Source organism: Gymnoscopelus microlampas, assembly GCF_963454915.1.
Source record: "Gymnoscopelus microlampas genome assembly, chromosome: 17".
In the NCBI taxonomy this organism is placed as follows: domain Eukaryota; kingdom Metazoa; phylum Chordata; class Actinopteri; order Myctophiformes; family Myctophidae; genus Gymnoscopelus; species Gymnoscopelus microlampas.
In genome coordinates, this window is record NC_139954.1 from 1,634,364 (window position 1) to 1,662,259 (window position 27,896).

At 40.5% G+C, this 27,896-nt stretch overlaps 1 protein-coding gene and 1 long non-coding RNA gene across 2 annotated transcripts; both read right to left on the minus strand.

Moving 5' to 3' along the window:
- Positions 1–1,844: 1,844 nt before the first annotated feature.
- Positions 1,845–4,829, minus strand: LOC311064778. Its single transcript, XR_014602751.1, has 5 exons — positions 4,729–4,829; positions 4,511–4,555; positions 3,512–3,568; positions 3,220–3,270; positions 1,845–2,304 (listed from the first exon to the last, which is right to left on the minus strand). It is a non-coding gene; the product is annotated as an uncharacterized lncRNA (long non-coding RNA).
- A 1,144-nt stretch (positions 4,830–5,973) lies between these two features.
- LOC311065179 (B-cell receptor CD22-like) lies at positions 5,974–20,081 on the minus strand (the record flags this gene model as incomplete). Its single annotated transcript, XM_084085396.1, has 7 exons — positions 5,974–6,317; positions 6,516–6,797; positions 7,305–7,595; positions 8,439–8,726; positions 8,852–9,100; positions 9,814–10,068; positions 20,051–20,081. The coding sequence occupies 7 exons, from the start codon at positions 20,079–20,081 to the stop codon at positions 5,974–5,976; spliced, it is 1,740 nt and encodes a 579-aa protein (XP_083941522.1).
- Positions 20,082–27,896: the final 7,815 nt, after the last annotated feature.

The following is a 27,896-nucleotide window of genomic DNA, read 5'->3' on the forward strand; positions in this document are numbered from 1 at the left end:
CAACAACAGAGTGAACGGTGCTTCCGGGTTCGTTCTACCCCAGGCATGCGCAGATTGCGCATTCTGCTCTGTGATGACGTTGTGCGGAAACCTATCTATGCTTCATGGGCTGTGAAATTGATTAAAATGGTAATTTTGGGTGAAGTACTCCTTTAATAACTGTACTTGTATTACTGTTTTGGTAATTTATGTTACACTACTAGTTACTGAGGAAAGTAATGATATACAGTAATATATTACTTAGTGAATAGTTACTGCCCAACACTGACTGTAGTCTGTCAAAACACTGTTAAATACATGACAATGTGTAATAAGGAGTTTACACAACATTGTTGTGACAACAAACTGCATTTAATTTAAATGCAAATAGTACAAGCACTCATCTAATTTATCTTGTTTACATTCAAATATAGTTCTTAAAAGATTCATCAAAACATTGGATTAGCAAACTGAAGCAAAGTTTATTCTAAAAAATACACTTAAAAAGCATGTAATTGTAATTATACAGATAATTGACACAATAAAGTAGAAAAACTGAATGAAAAAACAACAACATGGAATTAATTGAGATGAATGAAAATAGGTTTCAGACAGCAGGTCAAAATCTATACAAACATTAACACTTTATACCTAAGTGGAAATCATGGCAAAACAATATATATATTTAAACTGTATTTACAAATGTATTCTCATGGAGACCTGACTCTCATTTACAGAGAGGCCATTATAAAAAGAGTTCATTAAAATAGGTTAAAGGTGGTGTAAGTGATATTTAACTGTTAAAAAGAAGTGTATATTGTGATAGTATAACCATTGCTACAGAGTGTTTGTTCCGTAACAGAAAACACATTTTCAGGAATATCAGGAGAGAGAACTCATACAGGATACATGATAAATAAGTGAAATTAAATGATGAAACAAAACAACAAAATATGAGCAGACACAATTGGAACTGAAACACTATACAATTGAAGCTGATAAATATAAATATTGTAATTAATATAATAATATGTATTACAATACAATTAAAACAACAATTTACATTAAAATTACTATTTTCTATACTGCACTACTTAATGGGCTAGAATGAAGCAAAAAGGTGTTTTCTGTTTGTCGTGTATGTGTGTATGTGAGTGGGTGCATGCGTGCGTGCGTGCATGTGTGAGTGTGTGTGTGTGTGTGTGTGTGTGTGTGTGTGTGTGTGTGTGTGTGTGTGTGTGTGTGTGTGTGTGTGTGTGGGTGGGTGGGTGTGTGTGGCGGTGTGGGTGTGTGTGTGGGTGTGCACTCACAAAAGTATGTACAGTGTGTGTGTGTGTGTGTGTGTGTGTGTATACCAAGGGGCAAGGCTGAGATATTTACGATGAGGCCGACAAAATGGCCAGAGTGGCGCTGTTTTACCCGGCGCTGACCTGTGGGTTCAGAAAGAATTTATTTTAGCGCAAGTGAATGGGTTTTTTGACAAACTTTAGACTAGATTTTCTTACTGTAATAAAAATTGTCATAAATTCTATATGCTTCCAGTCGCTAGTTTAAAGTCTCCTTTCAATCATCAGGATATGCATTTTGCTAAATGATGGTTCTATTTATTATAAAATTGACGATAAAGTAGGCTATTCTCTAGGAGGGGCGGGATGATTTGATTGACACGCTACACAACCAATAGCATTCATTCCCCGCCCCCCCGCTCTTGATTGACAAGTTACCCAACCAATAATGGTCTGAACTCATTCTGACGCGTATTGAAAGATGGCGGACCTACAGTCTTGCAGCAAAGGCTTCATTTTCGGTCTGTAGAAAGCAGCGGAGGGGGTTTGTCCATCTCATTTATACAGTCTATGGTGTATACACATGTACAGGAGCGTTTATAGATCCATTTGTACAGTTACATAGATAAATGTTACCTTAGAATTAGAATTAGTAGATCTGATATTTTCACTACTTCTTAAAAGTATTTTTTCCTTCTGATTAATGGATTTTTCTTTAAACTTTTTTTATGGAATTAATTTGAAAAACGTTTGAATTTAGTTTAACTCAAGGATTTTTTTTGGAAATGTTGGGCATTTTTTAGAAAATGTTTTGAAATAATAATAATAAAAAATAAAGGGGTATTAACTCGGGACCCTTAAAAATAAAAATTGCTCCGGGACTGACATATGGGTCCCGACCCACTGTTTGGGAAACATTGATATATATAGATGTTACCCTATTGGTTACATACATAGATGTTACCCTACATTTATTGGTTACAATCCATGTGACTTCATCCAGGTGTGTGGTGTTGGGCTGTCGTGTGTCTCTAAGGAGCTGAAACAAAGTGACATTATAGTTTAATGAGTCATTGAACATGCAGTATAATATGTAGTCATTTTATCTATACTAGAATATGTGTTCAGCTCTCATTCAGTTGCCATGAGTTTTATCATTAATTCAGTTTAATCTGTATTCAGTTGTCATGAGTTTTATCATTAATTCAGTTTAATTTTAATTCAGTTGTCATGAGTTTTATCATTAATATGTTACGTTACGTTTTCATTCCATCTCAACAGATCACACATATTTTGACTCACAAGAGATTCACTCAAAAACCACTTGGTTTCAACATATAATGAATTCTGGATTCTGATATGAATCAGTCATGTAATGTTTTCAACCTTATATTAATATAATTGGTCTTCAGTCACTAATGCTCATTTCCATCTACTCACTCTCTATTGGTTGACTGGACAGAAACCTGTCCAGTCAAGAAGATTTTTTCTTGCATTAATAAAAAAAATAAAAATAAAAGTCTGAAATCTTGTTTGAAATGATCAAACCTGCCTACCGATGATGTCACTGGTAGGCATGTTTCAGCAAGAGCGAAGACCAATTATACGAAGATAAGGTTGAAAATGGGTGAAGTGCTCCTTTAAATATGCAGTCCAGCCAATCTTGTATTTTTTTTTTTGTTGGTTTGTAAGTGTCAAGTTTTCCTTGGACGGTTTCCTATAGACTGATAGGAAACCGTCAAAAACATTTTAGGTGCGTTCGGAAATTACGCACCGGAGCACACTCGCCTATTAGTTTGTATTGGCCAGTGCGCTCAGTGCTGTATTTTCGAACGCACCCTTCATGTTGGTGAAAATCGTAGGTCTGGGGATCAAACTAAAAACATAGAGTACAGGCCAATTTATTATTATTATTAAATGATTTGATTGAATGTTTAAAAAGCAAATACTGTACCATTTTCATAGTCATCCGATTGGTGGATTACCCCATAGACATGTGTGTCTCCTAAATGTAAACATATCAGCATTAATGTGGTGATTATTTCATTTTTCATTTCAAACATGGTTTTCAATTTAGTTGTGATTTCATTATTCTGCTTTAAGGAAAAACAAACCCCAAACCACTTGGCAGACTTTAAATTACTTCCAAAAATAAAACATTAATTATTTAATGAACTTTTAAATACATTAATATTCAAATTAGAAGCAGTTGTTCTTGTCAGAACATGATTGGTTCACAGACTGACCGTGCTGCAGTGGGAGGTACACGTCATCAGCAGACACATTCTGATTGGTTCCCTGGTCTGAGAGAGAGAGAGAGAGAGAGAGAGAGAGAGAGAGAGAGAGAGAGAGAGAGAGAGAGAGAGAGAGAGAGACCATTCAGAGAGCAGTACAGAACAATTTGCCATTTGGAAAATAACATTATGATCTCATTAAAATTGAACAAAAGTGTCTTATTGATTAGACTATTTTGTTGCTATAGTAACATTTCAAACAAATGCAGAACTCAAACAATGGGACTTAATTATCAGTTTGTGATGAACACTTAATATCATTTATGCATTTATTCACCATCTCATACTGTAGGTCCTCTTCCTAAATGTGTGAAATGTCTTCAATATGTTCATCACAACACGCTCTCATCACAAAACATAATGGATAATTAATATAATGAATAATTAATAACGAGATGAGAAACAGTTGTGGTCACAAAAAAGCTGTAGCCTTCTCCTCATTAACATACAGAGACATTATAGCCTTAAAGGGGAATACCACTCATTTTCAACATTAAACTATGTCTTTAACACACCTTAGAGCTGTCGTGTGGAGATAAGAAAAAAGTCCCCCCTCCCTTCTATGTTGCCTAGAACTGGATAATCGATTGAGGTCATGTGATCAGTGACATACTGTATGCAAGGTGTACTAGAAGGGGGGGGGGACTTTTTTCTTATTTCCACACAACAGTTCTAAGGTGTATTAAAGACATAGTTCAATGTTGAAAATGAGTGGTATTCCCCTTTAAGCCTTCTCCATATTCACATACAGAGACACGTCTTAAACCTAGTTTAAATTAAAGACATGTTCCCAGCGTGTTGAAGCCCCCGTGAAACCCCTCCTTGTGTCCCGTTTGTCACACACAGACATTGAACTTGACCTTGACTGTACAGGACTAATGTGTGTTCTTTTTTTTAAACTAATGAAAAAGATTAAATTGGATGGGATGTTTAAACAAGTATATACTGTACCATTGTCATCAGAGTTGTTGATAATTCCATAGACACTTGTGTCTCCTAAATGTAAACAAATAATCATTAATGACAGGCTTATTTTATTTATATATTATTTCCCAATTAAGGGAATTATTCTGCTATAAACCCAAAGCCAACTGTAAAAAAAAAAAGGGGGGGGATCAGAATTAGAAGCTAGTTGTTCTTGTCAGAACATGATTGGTTCAGAGACTGACTGTGCTGCAGTGGGAGGTACACGTCATCAGGAGACACATTCTGATTGGTTCCCTGGTCTGTAGCTGAGCTCTGATTCGTTCCCTGAGGCTGAACAGGTCTGTAATTAAAATATACATATTTAACGTAAATAAAGCATGAAAGCAGATGTAATCTGCTGCTGTCATGTTGAATAGACAGAGATCAATACTGTGCTTACCTGATGCAACATGGACCTGTAAATTAAAAACAATACATTATAACATAATTATTAGAACCTTTAAATTGTTATGCCATGGTATTCAGTATGTTTTCTGGAGAGTTGCTCAGTGGTTGTAATCTAGATGTAATCAATCTGATGTAATCCAGTTTAATATAATGCAGGGGTTCTGAGTCTAAAGTGAGGGTAGTAATTGCTCGCTGGCTTAACTTTTTGAACTAAAATTAAAACATGAATTCCTATTGCGTAATAATATAAATCATATGGGGTACTTGGTATGTTGGAATCTGTGGACTGGATGTTGGGTGTGGGCCGGGATTTATCTAGATATAATCCACCTAATGAGGAGAAGGCTACAGTGTCTCTGTATGTGAATGAGGAGAAGGCTACAGTGTCTCTGTATGTGAATGAGGAGAAGGCTACAGTGTCTCTGTATGTGAATGAGGAGAAGGCTACAGTAGTACTCACATTTAGATGTTCTGTATCTACACAGCAGGATCAGTAGGATGGTCAGTAGAATGGCAAGCAGAGGTCCTACAATCAGACCCACTACATGTAGAGAACTCTGTTCCTCTGATCCAGACACAGAAACCAACACTGCATGAAAATACAAATGTAGTTACTTATAAAAACACCTGTACCAACAAAACTGAAAGAAAATATCCTTTTAATTACCTATAATTCAGATGTAATTACAAGGTGTATGCACTACTTTTCTTTAATTTTTTATTTTTTTTTAAAGACAAAGTCAACAAAAGTTTGCTTCTCAGAGCGCATATCTCCGCCAGGCTGGGTTGCCGAGCCAGAGCTGTGTAAGTCGTGGGTTGCAGTCATCATGACAAGAGGAAGGATAAAATTTCTATACGACTAAACAATTCAACTTTACATATTTGTGGAAGAGGAAAGAAAGCACTTTTGGAGGTGCACTCTATAGAAGCCCTGCATCATTTAGCCAATCATAGAAAATTGTAATGGAATATTAAAAGACTGAATGACAAATGTTGATCACATGACTCCAGAGGTAGCAGCAAAAATGCAAAGGAAACTATCACACAGACAGGGGTGAAAACATAATCTCCTGCCCCCGGGCTATCGGCATGACAGAGATTATTAAACAACTCATATCACCATCAGTTGTGTTCAAGATGACAGCATCACTGTATTCAGTGTAGTAAACTGGATCTCCTCTCCCTGCTCTGCACCTGTAGACTCCTCCTTCTGACACTCTGATTGGTCCAGTAGAGTATTGATCATCTTGTATGATCAGTGATTGGTTGTTTTGGTCCCAGTAGTATTTCCATCCAGATGAATCCTCCACAGAGCAGGTCAGTATAACACTGCCCCCTGCTGGTATGACTGTCTGCTCAGCTTTCAGTGTGGCCTTTGGTTGATCTGTTGTTTACATGAGAGAGAGAGAGAGAGAGAGAGAGAGAGAGAGAGAGAGAGAGAAAGAGAGAGAGAGAGAGAGAGAGAGAGAGAGAGAGAGAGAGAGAGAGAAATTGAAGGTAGTGTAAATTATCTCAATAAACAGAAATACATATTCATTTCACACACAACACAAAGTGTGAAATGATTCATTTGGTTTCTTACCGAGAACTGCAAATCTTTTCTTGTCGCTGAGTTTTGAGGTTTTGCGACGGGACTGTATCTCAACCAGACACCAGTAGTCATCCTGGTCAGAATGTTCTACTTTACTGATAGTGAGAGTGTCTCTAACTATACTGTGTCTATCAGAGGAGGAAACTACAGTCTCACCTCTGAACCATGTACAAGTCCAGTCTGTATATTCAGACTGTATTGTACATGTAACAGTCAGTGTCTCTCCAGTGTAAACAGGATCTGGTGAAAACCTCACAGTAGCTGTAGGCAGAGCTGTGGACACAGAGTTGTCACATGATCAAACATGTTTATCTGTCAAATTATATACAGCATATAGTGTAGCACTGACAATAACATTTATCTCATGACAACAAAACAACAACACATATTAGTCCGTTTTAAATTATCTGATTAGTTAGAGATCATTAGAGTGTTGGATGATGAAGTAGAGGTTGTCTTACATCAGTGGACTAGACTTTTAAATTCCATGATGCCTTAACAACACCTACAGATGGTTACATTGTTGTGCTGTTCACTGGAGATGTCAAAATAAACTGTCTGATAGTGATGCTAACTGTACACTGACTACACTGTGTAGTGTGCTGGACTTCCTGTCCTGTTTTCTGGGACAGCAGATGATATATAAAAAAAACAAGACTTACACATGTATGTATGCACACTCACACAAACATGTACACTCACACAGACTTAGAACCATACATAGCTATAATATAATAGACATTAAAAGGTATAACATGTGTAAAGAATGTGGTTTCTTACCAAGAACTGCAAGTCTTTTCTTGTCGCTGAGTTGTGAGGTTTTGGGACGGTACTGTCTCTCACCCAGACACCAGTAGTCATCCTGGTCAGAATCTTTTACTTTACTGATAGTGAGGATGTTTCTAACTATAATGTTTCTAGCAGAGTAGATAACTTCAGTTGGAGTCTCACCTCTGAACCATCTATAAGTCCAGTCTGTATATTCAGACTGCTGTATTGTACATGTAACAGTCAGTGTCTCTCCAGTGTAAACAGGATCTGGTGAAAACCTCACAGTAGCTGTAGGCAGAGCTGTGGACACAGAGTTGTCACATGATCAAACATGTTTTATCTGTCGAATTATATACAGCATATTGTAGCCCTGAAAATAACATTTAGAATGTTCTCATGACAACAAAACAACTACACATATTAGTCCGTTTTAATCCATTAAGACCCGGAACGCATCTGTGTCATTTTAATATTTATTTGGCTATTAAAAAATAGCAGATCTACAAGCTCATAGCGCGGCACCGAGTGCCACGCTATGAGCTTGTAGATCTGCATTTTTTTAGAAAAAGTGTGGATTCTTTTTGCAAATCTTTGAATAATATCTTACAAGTTGGAGCACCACTGATATAGCAACATACTGTTGGTATTTAGAAAAGATTTTTAGATATGTATTTGGCCATGGACCCCCATCTCAAAATGCACAAATTTTCAAGTTTAAAAAAAATTGCAGATCTACAAGCTCATAGTGCGGAACTCAGTGCCGCGCTATGAGCTTGTATATCTGCTATTTTTGAATAGCCAAAGACATCTTAAAATTACACAGAAGCGTTCCCCGTCTTAAAGGGTTAACTGATCTGATTAGTTAGAGATCATTAGAGTGTTGGATGATGAAGTAGAGGTTGTCTTAACAACACCTACAGATGGTTACATTGTTGTGTTGTTCACTGGAGATGTCAAAATAAACTGTCTGATAGTGATGCTGTTGTACACTGACTACACTGTGTAGTGTGCTGGACTTCCTGTCCTGTTTTCTGGGACAACATGATTTTAAAAAACTGGGGGGGGGGAAAGACCATACATAGCTATTATAGATCAGACATTAAAAGGTATAACATGTGTAAAATCATTCATGTGGATTCTTACCAAGAACTGCAAGTCTTTTCTTGCCGCTGAGTTTTGAGGTGTTGAGACGGGACTGTCTCTCACCCTGACACCAGTAGTCATCCTGGTCAGAATCTCCTACTTTATGGATAGTGAGGATGTTTCTATCTATACTGTATCTACCAGAGGAGATAACTACAGTTGGAGGATCACCTCTGAACCATGTATAAGTCCAGTCTGTATATTCAGACTGTATTGTACATGTAACAGTCAGTGTCTCTCCAGTGTAAACAGGATCTGGTGAAAAGCTCACAGTAGCTGTAGGCAGAGCTGTGGACACAGAGTTGTCACATGATCAAACATGTTTATCTGTCAAATTATATACAGCATATAGTGTAGCCCTGAAAATAACATTTTGAATTTTCTCATCACAACATGGCTGCATGTTACTGTACCTTTCACTGTGAGCACACTCTCTGGTGATAAAGCAGTGGTAGGATTGTCAAAGTTACACTCGTAGGAGCCTTGATGTGATTTTGACACTGGGTTGATGGTAAGCTGTGTGTTGTGGGTTGTGTCCAGTTGTTGTCCATTTCTGTAGAACCTTGCACCAGTGTATTTTTGATGGCGATGTCTACAGGTCAGTGTCACAGATTCACCCTCAAACAAGACAAATGAAGGACTGTCCAGAATCACATCACCACCTAGAGCAAAATAGCATGTTTTAGTCATTTTAAATTGTTCTGATTAATTAGAGTTACTGTGATGCAGTGGGAGGTTGTCTTGCATTGGTTGGTTGCATTGTTGTTTTTTCTTTGGGAATAATAATAAACAGTTGACCAAACTGTCTGATATAGATGCTAATAATTTTAATGGGGGGAGTATTTAATGAATGCATTAAAAAATATATTGAGGTAATGTCCTGAGAAGTCATAAGTCTCATCAATACATTAAATGATTGAGTAATATGATGGCATGTGGATTTTCATTAAGTTTTGTTTTAAATGAACATGTAAGAACTCTAACCACCCTTATTTACAACATATCCTGACAATGAATGTGTTGATAATGAAAGATATAGTGGAAATGCTTTCCATAGAATTATGATACAGGATCTTCATGTCTTTCTTTATGTGTCTAGAACTATAATTAACCCATTTAGACCTGACGCCGATTCTAAAAACGCCTTCTAAATCCTGACCTATGTTTTCTTAAAAGCTTAAAATATGTATTCAAAAATTACAAAACACGTATGTTGCTATATACTGTACATAGCAACAGGAATCCCAAAAGGGGTTCCCGTCCTAAAAGGTATAGTTACAAATAGGGGTTCCCTGCCAAAATGGGTTAAAGGTTGAGTGTGTACATGGGTTTAAACATAATATCAGTGGTGAGTAAATGTGATGATATAACTTACCTGATACAATCAATCTGACTATATTACTTTGTCTTTGAACCTGGTTACGAAAACCAGTACACTGGTATTCACCACTGTGACCTGGCTCTGTAGACAGAACTTTAAATTCATTCTGACGAGAGTCAAGGTCTAATCTAGCACCATTGAGGTATAATCTATACCACCAGTCAGTCTTCTCTCCTTCTCTCATGTCACATGTGAATGTAACAGATTCTCCACTAAATATCTGGGACCTGTTTGGCCTCAGGGTCAGAACTAGAACACAAACACACAAACAGAATGAAACCAAATGTTATAAACCGTCTGTCTGTCAGTAAATCACAGTAACAAGCAAGTTCAGTAGTTGCACACAACATGAATTAATACATAATAATAAAGTGACATATATAATAATTGCTAGGATGCAGTATGTGGCAGGTGTAAATACTCTTATGGTCTTTACTGAGTAAATAGATACATAAATACACAAATGAAAAAAATAATGAATTCATCTTCACCTTGACTGTGTCCATAGCAGAACAAGCTGCTCAGCACTGAAACACATTTAATGAGACAAAATCAAGTTAAACATAAATATTAATTATGACTAATTAACATTTTATTTATCCATAATTAACACACCAACATAAACAGCCACATTTGACTCAAGTTCAACACGATCAAATAACAATAATTTGTCTATTCTGCTGTTTTATTAACACAATGAGTGCCATAAACGGTCCGGACCGTTTTTCATAATCCAAACGAGGAGTGCCGAAAACGGTCCGGACTGTTTTTGACCCAATTTTATTTTTATATGTGGGGCCCACGTGGGGTGCTAAAACAAAACTTTGGGATCATCCAAGGAGTTTCTGAGAAGGAGAGGCCGGATGTGGATCCATGTCAAAAATCCTTCCGGTCGGCCTTTCCAAGGTTATTTCCTTGACTAAAAGCTTAATATCTCCATTTCTGTTTAATGTGGTGGAAGCGAGCCGTTTTCGATCGGCGATCACTCTGCAATGGAGGATCGCGTTGGAAATATTATTGTTCCAGGCGTTGTCCCAAAACAAACTTGTAAGGCTACTTCTTGGCCTCAATCAAAAAACCCATCTAACCCCTGCTCATTTTGCTAGGATTGGATGGCTTAGGGTTGAGGACAGAGTACAGCAACTTGCTATGGGCCTGGTCTTCAAGATACACCACAACATTGGGATCCCCCTGTATTTGTCAAAATACTTCCAAAAAATACTTCCAAAACAAAGTCCATGATCATAACACCCGAGGCAGCTCCACAAATCATGTTCAACCCAGATTTGGCTCAACAAAGGGAATGAACTCGTTCTCATGCTATTCATCAAAAATGTGGAATGCCCTACCAAAAGGAGTAAAGGAGTGTAAAACCCTACTCACTTTCAAAACTGCCCTAAAGATACACCTTCAGGAGGCTGCAATTCAAAAATGGCCCCTGTCCAAGTCCTAACCTACCCCATGTCCTAACCTAACCTACCCCCCTACCCCCCCCCCCCCCCCTCTCTCTCTTTCTTCTTTTGTACATATTTTTCACTGTTCATACCAGTAACCTGTAAACTGATTGTATGACATTCTATATAGTAGCGTGTATATCTGTCTGTCTCTTATATGTCATCATGATTTGTGTGCATGGGGATCTCATCTTAAACAAGCTTAGTGCTTAATGATCTTTCCAGTTTAGTAGACCTTGTATTGTGAATTTGTACTTCCATGTACTGTTATGTTCGTACTGTCATGTACTGTTCTCATGTCTTACTAAATAAAGTACATCAATCAATCAATCCTCCGCCATCTCGCACGCTTGTTTACATGCACTTCCGCGTCGGGGCTTCTACAGCACGAAACATATCAGCGTAAGTAGATGGAAGAAATGCAGGCACTGAACGTTTAATATTTTAATAAACCTCTGGCACCCAATGTGTTAAAGGAGCACTTCACCCATTTTCAACCTTATCGTAATCTAATGTTTTATTAAAGCTGCACTGTGTAACTTTCCTGTTTTACCCCGGATTTTAACCCCAGTCTCTTTTTTTTTTTTTTTACCACTGAGCTAATAGAGACTGCCTGCTTGCTTAGGGGATAAATGGAATTTTGACCTTAAGGTCAAAATTCCTGTCAAACCAGAAACCGGATGGTGTCAAAGGTCGTGTCTAACCTAGACCCAGGATGTCTCAATATAAGGGCAGGGAGACCAAGTTATATTGTATTACATACTGTACTGTACCATACCATACCATACGGATGTACTAGTTTTATTAGCATACTCTACCATACAGATGCACTAGTTTGAGCCCCCAGTTTGAGCACTCAGGCTTTCACAGCATATCTGGGGTTTTATGTAAATTGTCTCAAAACAGGCCAAACTGATTTGGCCCCGAAAGTGACGGCACTAGCGGTACAACCCCTCCCGTTTTTCAGTTCCAACATATAAAAAAAATAGTTGTTAGTTGGAATGAGTATATCTGAGGCTTGATTTAGGCTCAAACCTTTTCAAAAACGTGTGAGGGACCTAAACAATATGATTTAAATTCATGGTGTGTAGATCCTTTAACATACTCGACCATACAGATGTACAGCTATATTGTATTCAGTGTTGTGCAAGTTACTTTAAAAAAGTAATTAGTTATAGTTACTAGTTACTTCTCCAAAAAAGTAACTGAGTTAGTAACTGAATTACTGTATTGTAAAAGTAACTAGTTACTAGGAAAAGTAACTATTTGCGTGAAAAAGTTGCAATATGTCAAAGAATTTAGATTGTTTTTGGGAGCAGGTTTCACAAGCCAGGTGCATAGACAGTGTTGGGAAAGTTCACTTAAAATATGTAGTTCAAAGTTCAGTTCACAAATGTTAAAATTAACTAGTTCAGTTCATAGTTCATAGAAGTTCATGGTTCAAAAAATGAACTAGTTCAGTTCTTTTTCACTGTTTTTTTTCTCAATATATATATATATATATATATATATATATATATATATATATATATATATATATATATATATATATATATATATATATATATATATAAAAAATAATGGTCTCTCTCTCAGCTAAGGGGTCCTTGACTTGAAAAACGTTGAATACCCAGGCCTGTGTTATTATACTATATGAATATAATCCAGGATTATGCCATTTGTAGCCATGATGTTTTAATAGCAGACCTACAAGCTCACAATGAGTTGCATCGCGTTGTGAGATTGTATATCTGCTATTTTAAGCACGGGACACCGTCGTGCTGCGAAGTGTAAATTAGGCTCTAGCCCAGAAAGAGCAGCAGCAGAGAGAGAAAGAAAAGGCATCAATAGCGAAAAGTTGTGAAAAATACTTTGTTTTAAACACAAGCAGTACAGTCCCAGCAACGTTGTTGTTGTTCATGCGTGTGTGTAGCTAATACAGCGCAGAAGCTTTCTTTAATTACAAAATTGTCTTGCGTCGGAGAGACTCTGCGTGAAGAACAAACAGCTGTGGGTCATTATCACTCAGCATGCTGCTAGCTACAGTGACACAACAACTTATAAACGGACATTTATTTTATAAACCTAAGTGTTGCTTCTCTTGATTTTTTAACCCGACGGAGCTGCATATTGCTCGTGACTCGCCATCTCTTTACTGGTGAGAGATGGTTTGTTTGTGTGTGTGCGCCGCGCCGCGCTGGGTTTGTGTGTAAAAAATCACGAAGATATAAATACCAAGGATTCGTCAGTGATGTCATGTCACATGTCACTTCTTAAACAGCGTCGAGTCCGTGTTACTTCCTGGTTGCGTAACAGCAAAAAGTAAAAGACATCACTGTCGTATCCTTGGTATTTTTTCTAACCGTGTCATCTTTGCAGCAGCGGCCCCAACCTGTAGCGCTGCACGCACACACACACACACACACACACACACACACACACACACACACACACACACACACACACACAAACACAGACACACACACTGTCAGCCGGCCCATGGTAACAGAAAGCTTGGGGACGCTTGACATAGTAACGGAGCACATTTCATGTCAGTAACGGTAACGGCGTTGCCAAAATTGAAATTGTAATTAATTAGATTACTCGTTACTGGAAAAAATAATGGCGTTAGGTAACGCCGTTTATTTAAACGCCGTTATGTCCAACACTGATTGTATTAGCATCCAATATAACATACAGAGTAGACAAAATAACATTTTATTCTAAAAGAAAAGTTACATACATGAATACAGCTTTAATATGAACTGCAAATGATGCTTGACCAAAGTAGACAGGATTGTTATCTCTCTTTCAGGCCATAAATCGGGGTGGTGGAGATTATGTTTCCGCCCCTGTCTGTCTGTCCGTGTGCACCTAATCTCAGAAACCATTGGGCCAATCAGTGTCACTTTTCTTGTACACTGCCAGTAGTCCAAGGAAGACATTACATCGTCCTCATGGTAACCCACATGGCCACTTTACGTTTACCTCACCCCCCCATAACCCCATCTTCCAAGTAGTTCCTACCTGTAAGCCCCCACATCCCCAACCCAAAACCTCAAAACCTCAAAACCACAACCAACTGGACAAAACACTGGGAATAGAGAGAGCCTGAGTTTGGAAGAGACCCGAGCCAACTTCCAGGATGTACAAACGCCTGAAATATCTTGTTCTTGTCTAGTGACCATTCATAAACACAACCGCTAGAAATGGAAAACCTCCATATGTATACATCCATCACAACAAGGTATTAAAACGAGCGGTTCCACTGCGCGTGGTGGGCGGGGTCTGGATTCCAGAACACAGCGGTGTGAAAAAAAGTGTAATTTGCCTGTCAGACGTCAGTTCGGTCTGGGTAGCCCTCCTGAACTGTACTGTTCTGGTGGACTATGCAGCCACCATAAGGCTGTCCCCCTATCACAAATTTACAAATTGTACACAATTCACGCACACGCACACACGCGCACGCACACGCACACGCACACGCACACACACACACACACACACACACACACACACACACACACACACACACACACACACACACACACACACACATCCCAGCCAACATGTCCACCTGGGCCCCATGTGGGGCACATGTGGGCTACATGGGTACCAAGCGGGCATGGGCTTGAACTGGGCAATTGTAGTGGGTTCCATATAGGTTCTATATGGGCTAAGCGGGCATGGGCTTGAACTGGGCAATTGTAGTGGGTTCCATATAGGTTCTATATGGGCTAAGTGGGCATGGTTTAGAACTGGTCACCCACGTCTGGGTCCCATAAGGGTTATATGTCGGCAAAGTGGGCATGGGTTAGAACTGGTCACCCATGTCTGGGTCCCATATGGGTTATGTGTGGGCTAAGAGGGCATGGGTTGGAACTAGTAACCCATGTCTGGGTCCCATATGGGTTATGTGTTGGCTAAGTGGGCATGGGTTAGAACTGGTCACCCACATCTGGGTCCCATATGGGTTATGTGTGTGCTAAGTGGGCATGGGATCGAACTGGTCACCCATGTCTGGGTCCCATATGGGTTATGTGTGGGCTAAGAGAGCATGGGTTAGAACTAGTAACCCATGTCTGGGTCCCATATGGGTTATGTGTGGGCTAAGAGGGCATGGGTTAGAACTAGTAACCCATGTCTGGGTCCCATATGGGTTATGTGTGGGCTAAGAGGGCATGGGTTCGAACTGGTCACCCATGTCTGGGTCCCATATGGGATATGTGTGGGCTAAGAGAGCATGGGTTAGAACTAGTAACCCATGTCTGGGTCCGATATGGGTTATGTGTGGGCTAAGAGAGCATGGGTTCGAACTGGTCATCCATGTCTGGGTCCCATATGGGTTTTGTGTGGGCTAAGAGGGCATGGGTTAGAACTAGTAACCTATGTCTGGGTCCCATATGGGTTATGTGTGGGCTAAGAGGGCATGGGTTAGAACTAGTAACCCATGTCTGGGTCCCATATGGGTTATGTGTGGGCTAAAAGGGCATGGGTTAGAACTAGTAACCCATGTCTGGGTCCCATATGGGTTATGTGTGGGCAAAGAGGGCATGGGTTAGAACTAGTAACCCATGTCTGGGTCCCATATGGGTTATGTGTTGGCTAAGTGGGCATGGGTTAGAACTGGTCACCCACGTCTGGGTCCCATATGGGTTATGTGTGAGCTAAGAGGGCATGGGTTAGAACTAGTAACCCATGTCTGGGTCCCATATGGGTTATGTGTGGGCTAAGAGGGCATGGGTTAGAACTAGTAACCCATGTCTGGGTCTCATATGGGCTATATATGGGCTAAAAAATGTAAACAGCGTAAACAAGTTCCGACACCAGATTATATATCGGCGCGTCTCTCCGGATGCGCCTATACAACTTTTCTCGCACACGGCTTCATGGTTCTCCTTATTTTGGCTAGGGTCAAATGTCGACTTAGAACGCGCAATAAAGGCTAATATCTCGATAACGATACGTTTTTAGAATCCGCCTTTCGGGTATGTTGTAAAGCTCGCAGAGGCGCACTCGTTGATGTCTTCGCCTTTCTTGTACGACACTCCCGCGCAGAGTCCTCTACTTTCAGGGACCTACATAGAGTGTTAGACCTTTAGACCATAGTGAATGCAAACTTTAAAAAACACATTTCTTGTAGGAATGTCGGATCGGGACACCAAGGGCATCCACGCGTGCGCCTTAATGAGCTGTACGACGCATCGTTATCGAGATATAACGCGCAGAAGATAGCCCCTTGACCCCAGCCAGTTGAGGAGAACCGTAAGGCTGTGTATGGCGAAAGTTATATGGGCACGTTCTGGGCAACGCACTGACCCGGAATCTGGTGTTTAATTTTGAAAAATGACTTTTCCAAGCCTTTGAGACAGTTATTTATGATTATCTTGGACCCTAGGGGTCATGCAGCTTTGAGACTGGCACCGTTGGATTCAGCGTCAAAAAGCAAGTTGGAATATATATATTTTGATTATTTTTTAAAGCGATTAGAGGGTTAGAACTGGTATCACAAAAGTGGGTTCCACATGGGCTTGCCCACTTCCATCCCACTCCCAGTTAGCCCATATGCAGACCATGTGGGAACCACATGGGCTAGCCCACTTCCATCCCACTCCCAGTTAGCCCATATGCAGACCATGTGGGAACCACATGGGCTTGCCCACTTCCATCCCACTCCCAGTTAGCCCATATGCAGACCATGTGGGAACCACATGGGCTAGCCCACTTCCATCCCACTCCCAGTTAGCCCATATGCAGACCATGTGGGACCCTCATAATTTGCCCAGTTCAAGCCCATGGCCAGTACCGAAGTAGCCCGCATTGAAACCATATGAGTCCCACGTGGGCGTGCTGGCTGGGAGATATCTACGCGCTGCACACACACAGAAGCGCATGCATACACGCAGGCATACACGCAGGCACACACACACACCAGTGGTGTGTTCTACCGTCAGATGCTGTGTACGGCGTACACCTTGAGATTATTTTTCGTCGCCATCGTATACCTTCAAAAACTGTTCAAAACAGCGCATCTGATACGCTGTGATACGCTCTGATACGCTAACTGCCCAAGGCAGGGGGGGCAGCAAGAATGTGGGCTAACTCTGAGTTGATGGCTTATCAAGTGTGAAGCTATTGTTCTTGAGGTGATAAGTAATGGCTGCGACGGAATTCACACATTAACAACGACGCGAATACTAATGAAGTACTTTAATCAGGCAGTGATTACCCCATCTGATGCGTCTCCAGAACAGCCTCCGTCTGCTGCACCAGAGGCAGAGACACGACCACTGTCCCGGACAGAATCGCTCACACACTGGTCCTATAATGAAACACTTTATGCTTTTGAAACATTACCTGCCGCTGCAGTTTAAGTTTCTCTGTCTAATAGCATATTCGTTTTTTCTTGTAATGATGCTGCTGTGCAACACAAGGAGCAGGACATGTTATTAAGCTGAAGTTTTTCTTTGCAAGGGCAATGTTGTCTGCGCTGTGCAGTTTCAGTCTGTATCTGTAATATATATGCGTATTGAATCATAATTAACCTGATTGTAAAGCAGGGTTGAGCTGTAGGGGGTACGGCGTACCCTTAGTTCTGACACTGTGGGAGCTGGGGGCGCACGTGCACGCACCGTCAGCGGCGGTCTTTAACGCCTTAACGTTTAAAAACAATAGCCTCTCAAGGTTCGCGCCGTCAGTGGCGCCGTCATAACGCCGTTATGTCCAACACTGATTGTATTAGCATCCAATATAACATACAGAGTAGACAAAATAACATTTTATTCTAAAAGAAAAGTTACATACATGAATACAGCTTTAATATGAACTGCAAATGATGCTTGACCAAAGTAGACAGGATTGTTATCTCTCTTTCAGGCCATAAATCGGGGTGGTGGAGATTATGTTTCCGCCCCTGTCTGTCTGTCCGTGTGCACCTAATCTCAGAAACCATTGGGCCAATCAGTGTCACTTTTCTTGTACACTGCCAGTAGTCCAAGGAAGACATTACATCGTCCTCATGGTAACCCACATGGCCACTTTACGTTTACCTCACCCCCCCATAACCCCATCTTCCAAGTAGTTCCTACCTGTAAGCCCCCACATCCCCAACCCAAAACCTCAAAACCTCAAAACCACAACCAACTGGACAAAACACTGGGAATAGAGAGAGCCTGAGTTTGGAAGAGACCCGAGCCAACTTCCAGGATGTACAAACGCCTGAAATATCTTGTTCTTGTCTAGTGACCATTCATAAACACAACCGCTAGAAATGGAAAACCTCCATATGTATACATCCATCACAACAAGGTATTAAAACGAGCGGTTCCACTGCGCGTGGTGGGCGGGGTCTGGATTCCAGAACACAGCGGTGTGAAAAAAAGTGTAATTTGCCTGTCAGACGTCAGTTCGGTCTGGGTAGCCCTCCTGAACTGTACTGTTCTGGTGGACTATGCAGCCACCATAAGGCTGTCCCCCTATCACAAATTTACAAATTGTACACAATTCACGCACACGCACACACGCGCACGCACACGCACACGCACACGCACACGCACACACACACACACACACACACACACACACACACACACACACACACATATCTCTGGAGTTGTGTGAGAAAGATCATCAAAACAGGCATTTCATATTCCCCTATTGTTGTCTCCGCCAGGCCGAAAGGCATGGCGAGAGAGTATATGTTTTACCCCCTGTTCGTCCGTCCGTGTGTGTGTGTGTGTGTGTGTGTGTGTGTGTGTGTGTGTGTGTGTGTGTGTGTGTGTGTGTGTGTGTGTGTGTGTGTGTGTGTGCCGTCCGTCCGTCCGTGTGTCATTCTGTCATTTTGTGTACAGCTAATCTCCGGCACTGTTGGCTTGATCGCAGCCAAACTGTGCACTCCCTGGATGCCAGAGCAGAACCTCTGCCCCACATTTTTCACATAGGCCTGTTATAGCACCACCAGGAGGCCGCTTTGTGCAAAACATCTTTTTTGACAGTACTCCTACAGATTTTGCCCAAAATTCATGCAAATCGGTCTTTCAGATTTTTCATATTCCATCTTGATTCGCTGAAAATGGCTTACAAAGTTTGTAGGAGTGCTCCGTTTTGAACAAAATGCCTCAAATCATGAACACAGCATGCAATTTCCATGACATTTTGCACACACATTCCCATTAGGCCGAGGAAGAAATGCCACTTGAACATTTTCAAATCAGCCTCATGGTGGCGCTATAACAGGCCCATTTGTGTTTTTACCTATAAGTGCACCAATCTGTGTAAAACTCTGTATGCGCACTCCCTAGAGGTCAAGGAAAGACCTTTGCCCTGCATTTTTCACTTCTGCCTTTTATAGCGCCACCAGGAGGCCGACTTATGTAAAACATATTTCTTTATATTACTCCTTCCGATTTTATCCAAATTTCACGCAAATCGGTACACATGATCTCTATAGTCATGTGATCAAGCCGGATCTGTTTAATTTTTCATATTCCATCCTGATTGGCTAAGATTCACATCTGAAGTTTGCAGTAGTGGCTTGTTTTGAACAAAATGCCGCAAATCATGAACGCAGCGTCCAATTGCTGTCAAACTTTGCACGCACATTCACACTATGTTGAGGAACAAATGCTACCCTTTTAACATTGGCCTGTTATAGCGCCACCAGCAGGTCTAATCTAGCAAAACATATTTTTTGAACAAAATGCCTCAAATCATGAATACACCTGTTAGTACTAATAGTGCTATAACATATCCATTTGTAATAACATTTATATACTCACAGAGTAGAAGGCAGGGCAGAGAGCGCACCATCCTCTCCTCTCTTGTGATGAACAGCTCTGAAAAAACAACTTCCTATTTAAGTAACTTTATGCTATATTACAGAGAGAGAGAGAGAGAGAGAGAGAGAGAGAGAGAGAGAGAGAGAGAGAGAGAGAGAGAGAGAGAGAGAGAGTACTTCCTTTTGAAATAGCTTCATGTGGTATTGCTGCTGCTGTAGAGGGCGGGGGAGATTATTTCAGCATGTTTTTAGAACTTCTTCTTTAGATTAATTCAGCTCTAATCTTTCTTCCTCTTTTTTTGGAATAGAGGCTGACATAAAGATGTAGCTCATTCCTTACAGGTGTAAATACATTGTGAAATATAATTAAATATCTTATATAAAAATATATATTCCATGATTAGACACAGGGTCACACCATGCTCGTTCATACATTGGAAAACAAAAATAAATTGCCAACTTGTCTTGTTCTAGGTCTTGACCTTTGATCTGTAGTGGGAGAAATGTATAGAATGCCAAATGTGCATATGATTTGTTCAACATATTTTCTGTTTCATCTGATTTCTATTTAAATGTATTTACAATGTTTGGCTCCACAGCAGGGGGTCTGGTCACTTGGGAATGAAGTTTCCACACATAGATTCCAGACTAATATCTACAAAGTGATATTAGTCTGGCCATGCCAGGCTACGTCCTCACTGACAGGTGAACCAATAGGGTACAACAGCATGTCCTCCCGATGGGGGCTCCTCACTGGCAGGTGAGACAGTGGGGTGCAATAGTATGTCCTCCCGAGGGGGCCCCTCACTGGCATGTGAGCCAGTAGGGTACAACAGTATGTCCTCCCGAGGGGGCTCCTCACTGGCAGGTGAGATAGTAGGGTACAACAGTATTAGTTTACACCGCTGCGCACAGCGCTCCCTACCCCTGTTTCAGACAATCTCAAGCCGCGTATCGCATCCTACAGTACTCGTGTCCTGGACTGGTTAAAGTTATGAAAAAACAACTTATTTGCATACAGTACACACATTACAGCCTTCACTATGTATAAGTTAAAGTAATACTAGGTAACGTTTTCAATAAAACTAAAGTTAAATTGTATATCTTTTGTAAGTGGCAAATGTTTCACAACACCCACTCCATGAATTTCACCTCCGAAAGCCTTTTATTTATATATTTTCTATTGAACGCTGTCGAGCATGACTTTCCCTCGGAAATTACGTCAGCTGGCCGGAAAAAGGAAGCGGAAATCCACCGGGTTCCTGTTTGGCCAGGAACTACCGCGCCGGTTCCCTGTTTGGCCAGGAACTACCGCGCTAATAACAAAAGGAAATTCACGCTGATTTTAAGAGATTGTATGATTTGAAGAACGAAAAAAAACAGAAAAAGAAAACACAGCTCACGGTAACTAAAGCTCCACTGGCTAAGAGAAACGATCCACAGATCGTATAAAAACAATTAAAAGAACGCTTTTTGAAACACTTCCGTCTTCCGGTGAAAACGAATGGAATTCTGGGTAACAGAGGATAAACGAACGGCCTGCAGTGACGGTAATGACCAGCAGAGGCTGCTAAAAGTCGTTTTTGGGAAATTTGCACAGAACAACTTTAAGAAGTTCCTGTTTTGTCATCCTCATATAGCCTATAGATCTAGCCTATAACAGAAGCATTCTCATATCATTATAGCCAACCCTTGTTTTCTATACTTTAGCTAAATAGCCAAAGTTCTGATTGCATACAGACTCATTTTTGCACGTAATCATGTTCATACGTCACCCATTCATAATAGTCCTGTACTGTAGGAAAACTATGATATGGGTTGTGTATAGTTGTGTATGATAGTGAGTACTGTAGGCCAACTATCATATCATATGTATAGGTTGTGTAGTTGTGCATCACAATGATCACTTTAGTGTAGTTATCATTTATTTTATTCAAGGCTCCAGAACATGGAGGGAGGTTTTTCAGTAAAAGTGGTGGTATTATGGCTTGTGTGTTTGTGTGTGCCTCAACAGAGCAGGGCGGTACAGTATCTACTATCTGCGTGCCGGTTGTGGTGGGCCAGTCTGGGCCAAAATGTCAGGGCCGAATTTCTGTCCCAGTCCAGCCCTGGATAAAGGCACTACATGTATATATAAATGTTTACCAAACATGTGATCATGTAAAGATGATTATTATAAACATTGATATGAAATGTAGCGTGTTTAGTGACACAGGAAGGTAGTTGATAATTTGCATGTTGAGTCATGCTGTGGTCTGGAGGGAGGATGTAACTTTAGGCAGCTCTTGTTTTCTGGTGGTTTCCTGCTTCTCTATGCTGGTGTTTAAGACAATAATTACATAAATAAAATGCTGCTACAGTACATTATCTGAAGGAAGACAAACAGAAATAAGTTCTATTCTTATGTACAGTAGCTGTGCACAACATGTAACAATAAAGAACAACCTTGAACCTTGAGTAAGAAGCAAGAAGCGTGTTAGACCAGTGGTTCTCAAAGTAGGGTCTGCAGACCCTTAGGGGCCGTTGACTAAAATGAGGAAGATTTTAACCACTTTAACCCTGTTTTATACTTCTGCTATTCAAAAAATATAGCTGATCTACAAGCGTGTAGCTCAGTGGCCTTGTGGTTAGAGTGTCCACCCTGAGACTGAGAGGTTGGGTTTAATCGGTCCCCGGCTGGGTCATAAAAAACTCTCCCTGCTTGGCATTCAGCATCAAGAGTTGGATTGCGGGTAAGACCCTGTGACATACTAGCATCATGTCCAGTGGATGTAAGTGTACATACTGTAAAGCTGCTTCAGGGTACAGAAACAGGAGATAGACTCCTTCCCTAAGGGCCTCATGGCTCGGCAAGGCTTACTTACTTACTACAAGCTTGTAGATCGTCTATTTTCTTCAAATATATGCAATAACGTTATGCAGAATATCAGCAAAACAATACAATCATAGATCAACTTTATGAAAGTTAATCAAATTATAATGCGTTAGTTGGGTTGTCATAATGTTTCTGCAGACTGAAGGCCAGCCGCAACAATTTGCAACCACAACAGAATCCTAAAATTGCACTGACCTGCAACGGATCAATTCATACATATTACAGTAACCCCAACCTGTAAGCTAGTTGTACAGAAACCTGTCACCCTGCTGTATGTGGAATCAATATGAATTGTACTCATTGCATTAGTAACTGTGTAGTTTTGGCCCCCATCAGGATGGTGCCCCCTAGGCCAGTGGTTCTTAACCTTTTCCCCCAAAATAATCATATTTGAACTGGGCCCCCCCCACCCTGACAAGCACCTGGAATGTAGGAGTTGAGGCATTACATTTTGTTTGACTCGGTTCCACAGATAAATAATGTGGACAATAGCCAACCTACAAGCTCACAGTGAGCTTGTACATCTGCTATTTTCTAAAATGTACTTATATTATATTATTTGACAATTTGGCCAATGTTTGACCATTTTTATCGTATAGTTTGTTGATTACTTTTAATGTAGCAATGGTCTCTTTTCTTTCTTTCTTTTTTTTTAGGTATTAAAAAGGTCTTCAAAGTCCTTAAATACCCCCTAGGGGTCCCGACCCACAGGTTGAGAACCCACTGCCCCAGGCTGCCTCCTACAGTATGTCGCCTAAAGCAGTGATTCTAAAAGTGGGGTCCGGGTTCCTAAGTGGGCTCCAGGGGGTCCCCAGCTAAAGCATCAACACATTTTAACCCTATATATGCGCTGGCAATTTGAAAATGTCAGATCTACAAGATTGTATCTGCTATCTTCAAAAGAAATCTTGAACAAAATGGACACATTTTGGATATTTTTTAAAACATTTTACAAACACAAATTTTCTATTCTATTCTATTGGGGTTCTCTGGCACAACATATGTTCAGATGGTCCAATGTTGAGGACATTGCTTCCTCTTTGACAGTGACATGCTGCAGTGTGAGCTGTCATCACGGAACTGACAATCATTGACAGCCTGTTTGAACCAATTGTATGATACCCATACTGCCCAGTAAAGTTATAATAGTTTTACATTTTAGTTTTTATGATTATGTTTTGACTTTTTTAGTTTTTTAAAGTGGGTTTGCTATTTTTGGAAGATTTTTGACAAGGACATTTTCTCTGATTTGAGTTGTTTTAGTTAGTTTTGTAAATACACAATACAGTTTCAGTTATCACAGTCAGTTGTCCAATTCTAGTTGTATGTATTTATTTATTTTTCTGAACTGATTATCTGACAAATGTCACAATCATTAAAGAAAGTATTGTTTGTTCTTAAGCTTCAATCCAACTCTCACTGACATACATTCCTATATAGCTTCCGGCTCCAGTTTGCCTCCCATGTCTGTGGCGCATGCTATCAGTGGCGTGCACAGACATTTTGCGGGGCAGGTGCTCAAGTATCTGTGCACGTCCCTGCATGCTATGATGTTGAATGTCTGTCCTCTCCTTCTTTACATATCCCTGCACAAACAGGCTACAAACACAGATAATAAAATACTTAAATCGCCACCTAGAGGGCGCGTTGAGTAATAGTTTCATGATCATCCCTACATAACAGTTGCAAGTGCATGCCCTTTATGTGAAGAAGAAGTAGACAGTTTTTCCTCGTTTTTATGGATGGAAAATGTCTCTGTGATGTATTTGAATACTCTGCTGAATGATTTTTATGTTTTTTTTTAATTGTTTGGAGAAGAGTGATCTAAGACGGCTTTCATTTAGGGAGTTGGTTAAAGAAAATCGGACAGTTATTTATAATGATGCAATTTGGTGTGTGTGGTAGGTGAGGAGTTCATATTTAAAACCATTTTTAGGTTGGCATTTACTAAGTTATAGTGTGCTTTTATTGTCCTGTCTGTTCACTCTTTACTGCCTGGAAGATGCTTCCTATTGGACCACAGTCATGTCACTCAACAAGCAGCCCGAACAATCACTGTTCAGCTTCCTGCAGCTGGCAGCGCGTGTGCGCATCTAATCACAAAACCTGACGCTTGATCATTAGCAATATAGATGAATACATTTGACAAAATACAGCGAAATCCCAAACTTATAACTTAATATCCAGTAAGCAATATAAGCAATAACTGCAAACCAATTAAAAGTTTATAGGCTATCAATATCACACAAAAGCAGAGAGAAGCTGTGACCTCACCTCACAAACAAATGGACAATAAATAAATAATCCTTTTGCAAACAACATCCATGTTCTGTTCGTTTGTCAACAATGATCTAAATGGAAAGTTAATTTCAGAAGCTAGAATGTGTCAGTTTGACATTGTTTGAGCCTGTTTTTGCTGCGCAGCTCCTCTTTAAGTTAATTGCTTTCACCTGTTGTTCTGCTTTAAGTAGATCTCCGCCAGGCGGTTGACCTACCCAGGCCTGTGAAATTCATAGGCAATCATAGTAGCCAATTAGAATGAAAACTTCTAAAACTGACAAATATGCAGAACCATATATAGGCTATATATTGTTGCAAAAAAACCCAATTTAAAATGGTGAAAATAGCCAATCTACAAGCTATAATTATTAATAATTAAGAAATATTATATTTTAAATAGGGAAAAATCTATATAAGTCATTATTAGTGCAAATTCAATCACATTTCATTTGAATGAAAATATCTTGTGGGGAAAATACATAAAGGGCCTTATTTTCTCCAGTGCCTTACCCATTATCCCTAAAACATTTTCAAAATAGAAATATAGCTGCAAGCAGCAATGAGCGGTTTCGAGAATAATGGCAGACTGGCAGACTGGCAGACTGTGACAGAGTGGCAGACTGGCAGACTGGCAGACTGTGACAGAGTGGCAGACTGGCAGACTGGCAGACTGTGACAGACTGTGGCAGACTGGCAGACAGACAGACTGTGGCAGACTGGCAGACAGACAGACAGTGACAGAGTGGCAGACTGGCAGACTGTGACAGAGTGGCAGACTGGCAGACTGTGACAGAGTGGCAGACTGGCAGACTGGCAGACTGTGACAGAGTGACAGACAGACTGTGACAGAGTGGCAGACTGGCAGACTGGCAGACAGACAGACAGACAGTGACAGAGTGGCAGACTGGCAGACAGACAGACAGTGACAGAGTGGCAGACTGGCAGACAGACAGACAGTGACAGAGTGGCAGACTGGCAGACAGACAGACAGTGACAGAGAGAGAGAGAGAGAGAGAGAGAGAGAGAGAGAGAGAGAGAGAGAGAGAGAGAGAGAGAGAGAGAGAGAGAGAGAGAGAGAGAGAGAGAGAGAGAGAGAGAGAGAGAGAGAGAGAGAGAGAGAGAGAGAGAGAGAGAGAGAAAGAAAGAGAGAGAGGGAGAGAGAGAGAGAGAGGGAGAGAGAGAGAGAGAGAGGCAGTGAGAAAGAGAGGCAGTAAGAGAGAGAGCGAGAGAGAAGAAGTGAACATGCATTAATTAACAAAGTCATGATTTTTGTTCAGTAAATTATATTTGGACCGGTTAAATTGGGGTTTGAACCAGGGACCTATAGACTTGTGGGTAGACAGTGTAAAGGATAAAGATAATTCAAGGTCCGTTCATGAAAGTCCTTGCGGTCTTGTTTCCAATGAGGGCCTGTGAGCAATTAGGGGTTAAGAGTCTTGCTCAGGGACAAATTTCATTTCATCGACACATTTGCTGGCCTGGCCTGGAATCGTACCTGGGGCAACCAGGGCCTCTGGCTCCCTAGGTGGGCTCACTAACCACTCAGCTATGGCCACAGTACAGACTGAGCCATTGGATAGACAGAATTGGATTTCATATGTGGTAAGTTATCATACAGCATGGGTTTCTTATTATATACATACAAGCTCATAACGCGTCACATTGTAGATCGGCTGTATGTGGTTACTGTAGGTGTTGTATTAATAATTACATCTGCAAAGTAACAAGTAACTAAAGCTGTCATCTGCTGTAATTGTAGTAGAGTAGTAAAGTAAAAGTACCTAAAAATTGTACTGTGAATGTGGCAGGTGTGATTGGTGATGAGTGAGAGCAGGTGAGAGGGGTGGATCCAATCCATGGGAATAGGGGGAATTCCAAATGATGATCACCTCAACGCATTGTTGGGGACAGGGATCGAACCAGCGACCTATGGATTCACAGGCTGCCTCTCTTCTCATTGAGCTAAAGATATGGCCTCCCTGATGGTGTGAACCATGGACCTCTGGCACATGAGACTAACAGTGTATTGATCAAGCTATTCAATGCACAGCCTTAGTCAGTGAAAAAGGAGAATCCAACAAAACAAAACAAAAGAGGGAATGAAGTACGTCATACATTGAAAATAACTACTCTCAATAAGCATTTCATTTATCAATTGCATGTTTATTCATTGATACAATCATGTTGTGTGCAATGCAATTGAGTTGAAGTCTGCATGACGTGGGATTTGAACCGGCGACTCCGCGGTATCAAGGCAGATGATTAAGCCATTGGGCCAACAGACCTGTACTAGTGAAAAGGGAGTTCACACACATGACACACTTTAACGCAAATTGCTCAGAAATCCTTGGTTTAAATGTTTTTCAAACTGCTCAATATATTTCGGAATGGAAACTAGTGGAAAATAGTCGATCTACAAGCTCACAACGCGTTGCTATCTAAAAAGGTGTGAGATTGTAGATCGGCTATTTTCACAAGAAAGTATGTCATACATAAAAAACAACTACTCTCAAAAGCATTTCGTGTTATTGTCTAAACATTGCACATGTCTGAATTAACAGGGTCATGTTTTGTACAATGCAATTTAAATGTGAACTGTAATAAGTGGGATTTGAACCAGGGACCTTCGGCACATGAGACTCACACTCTACTGGTGGAGCTATCCAATACACAGCCTTAGACAGTGAAAAGG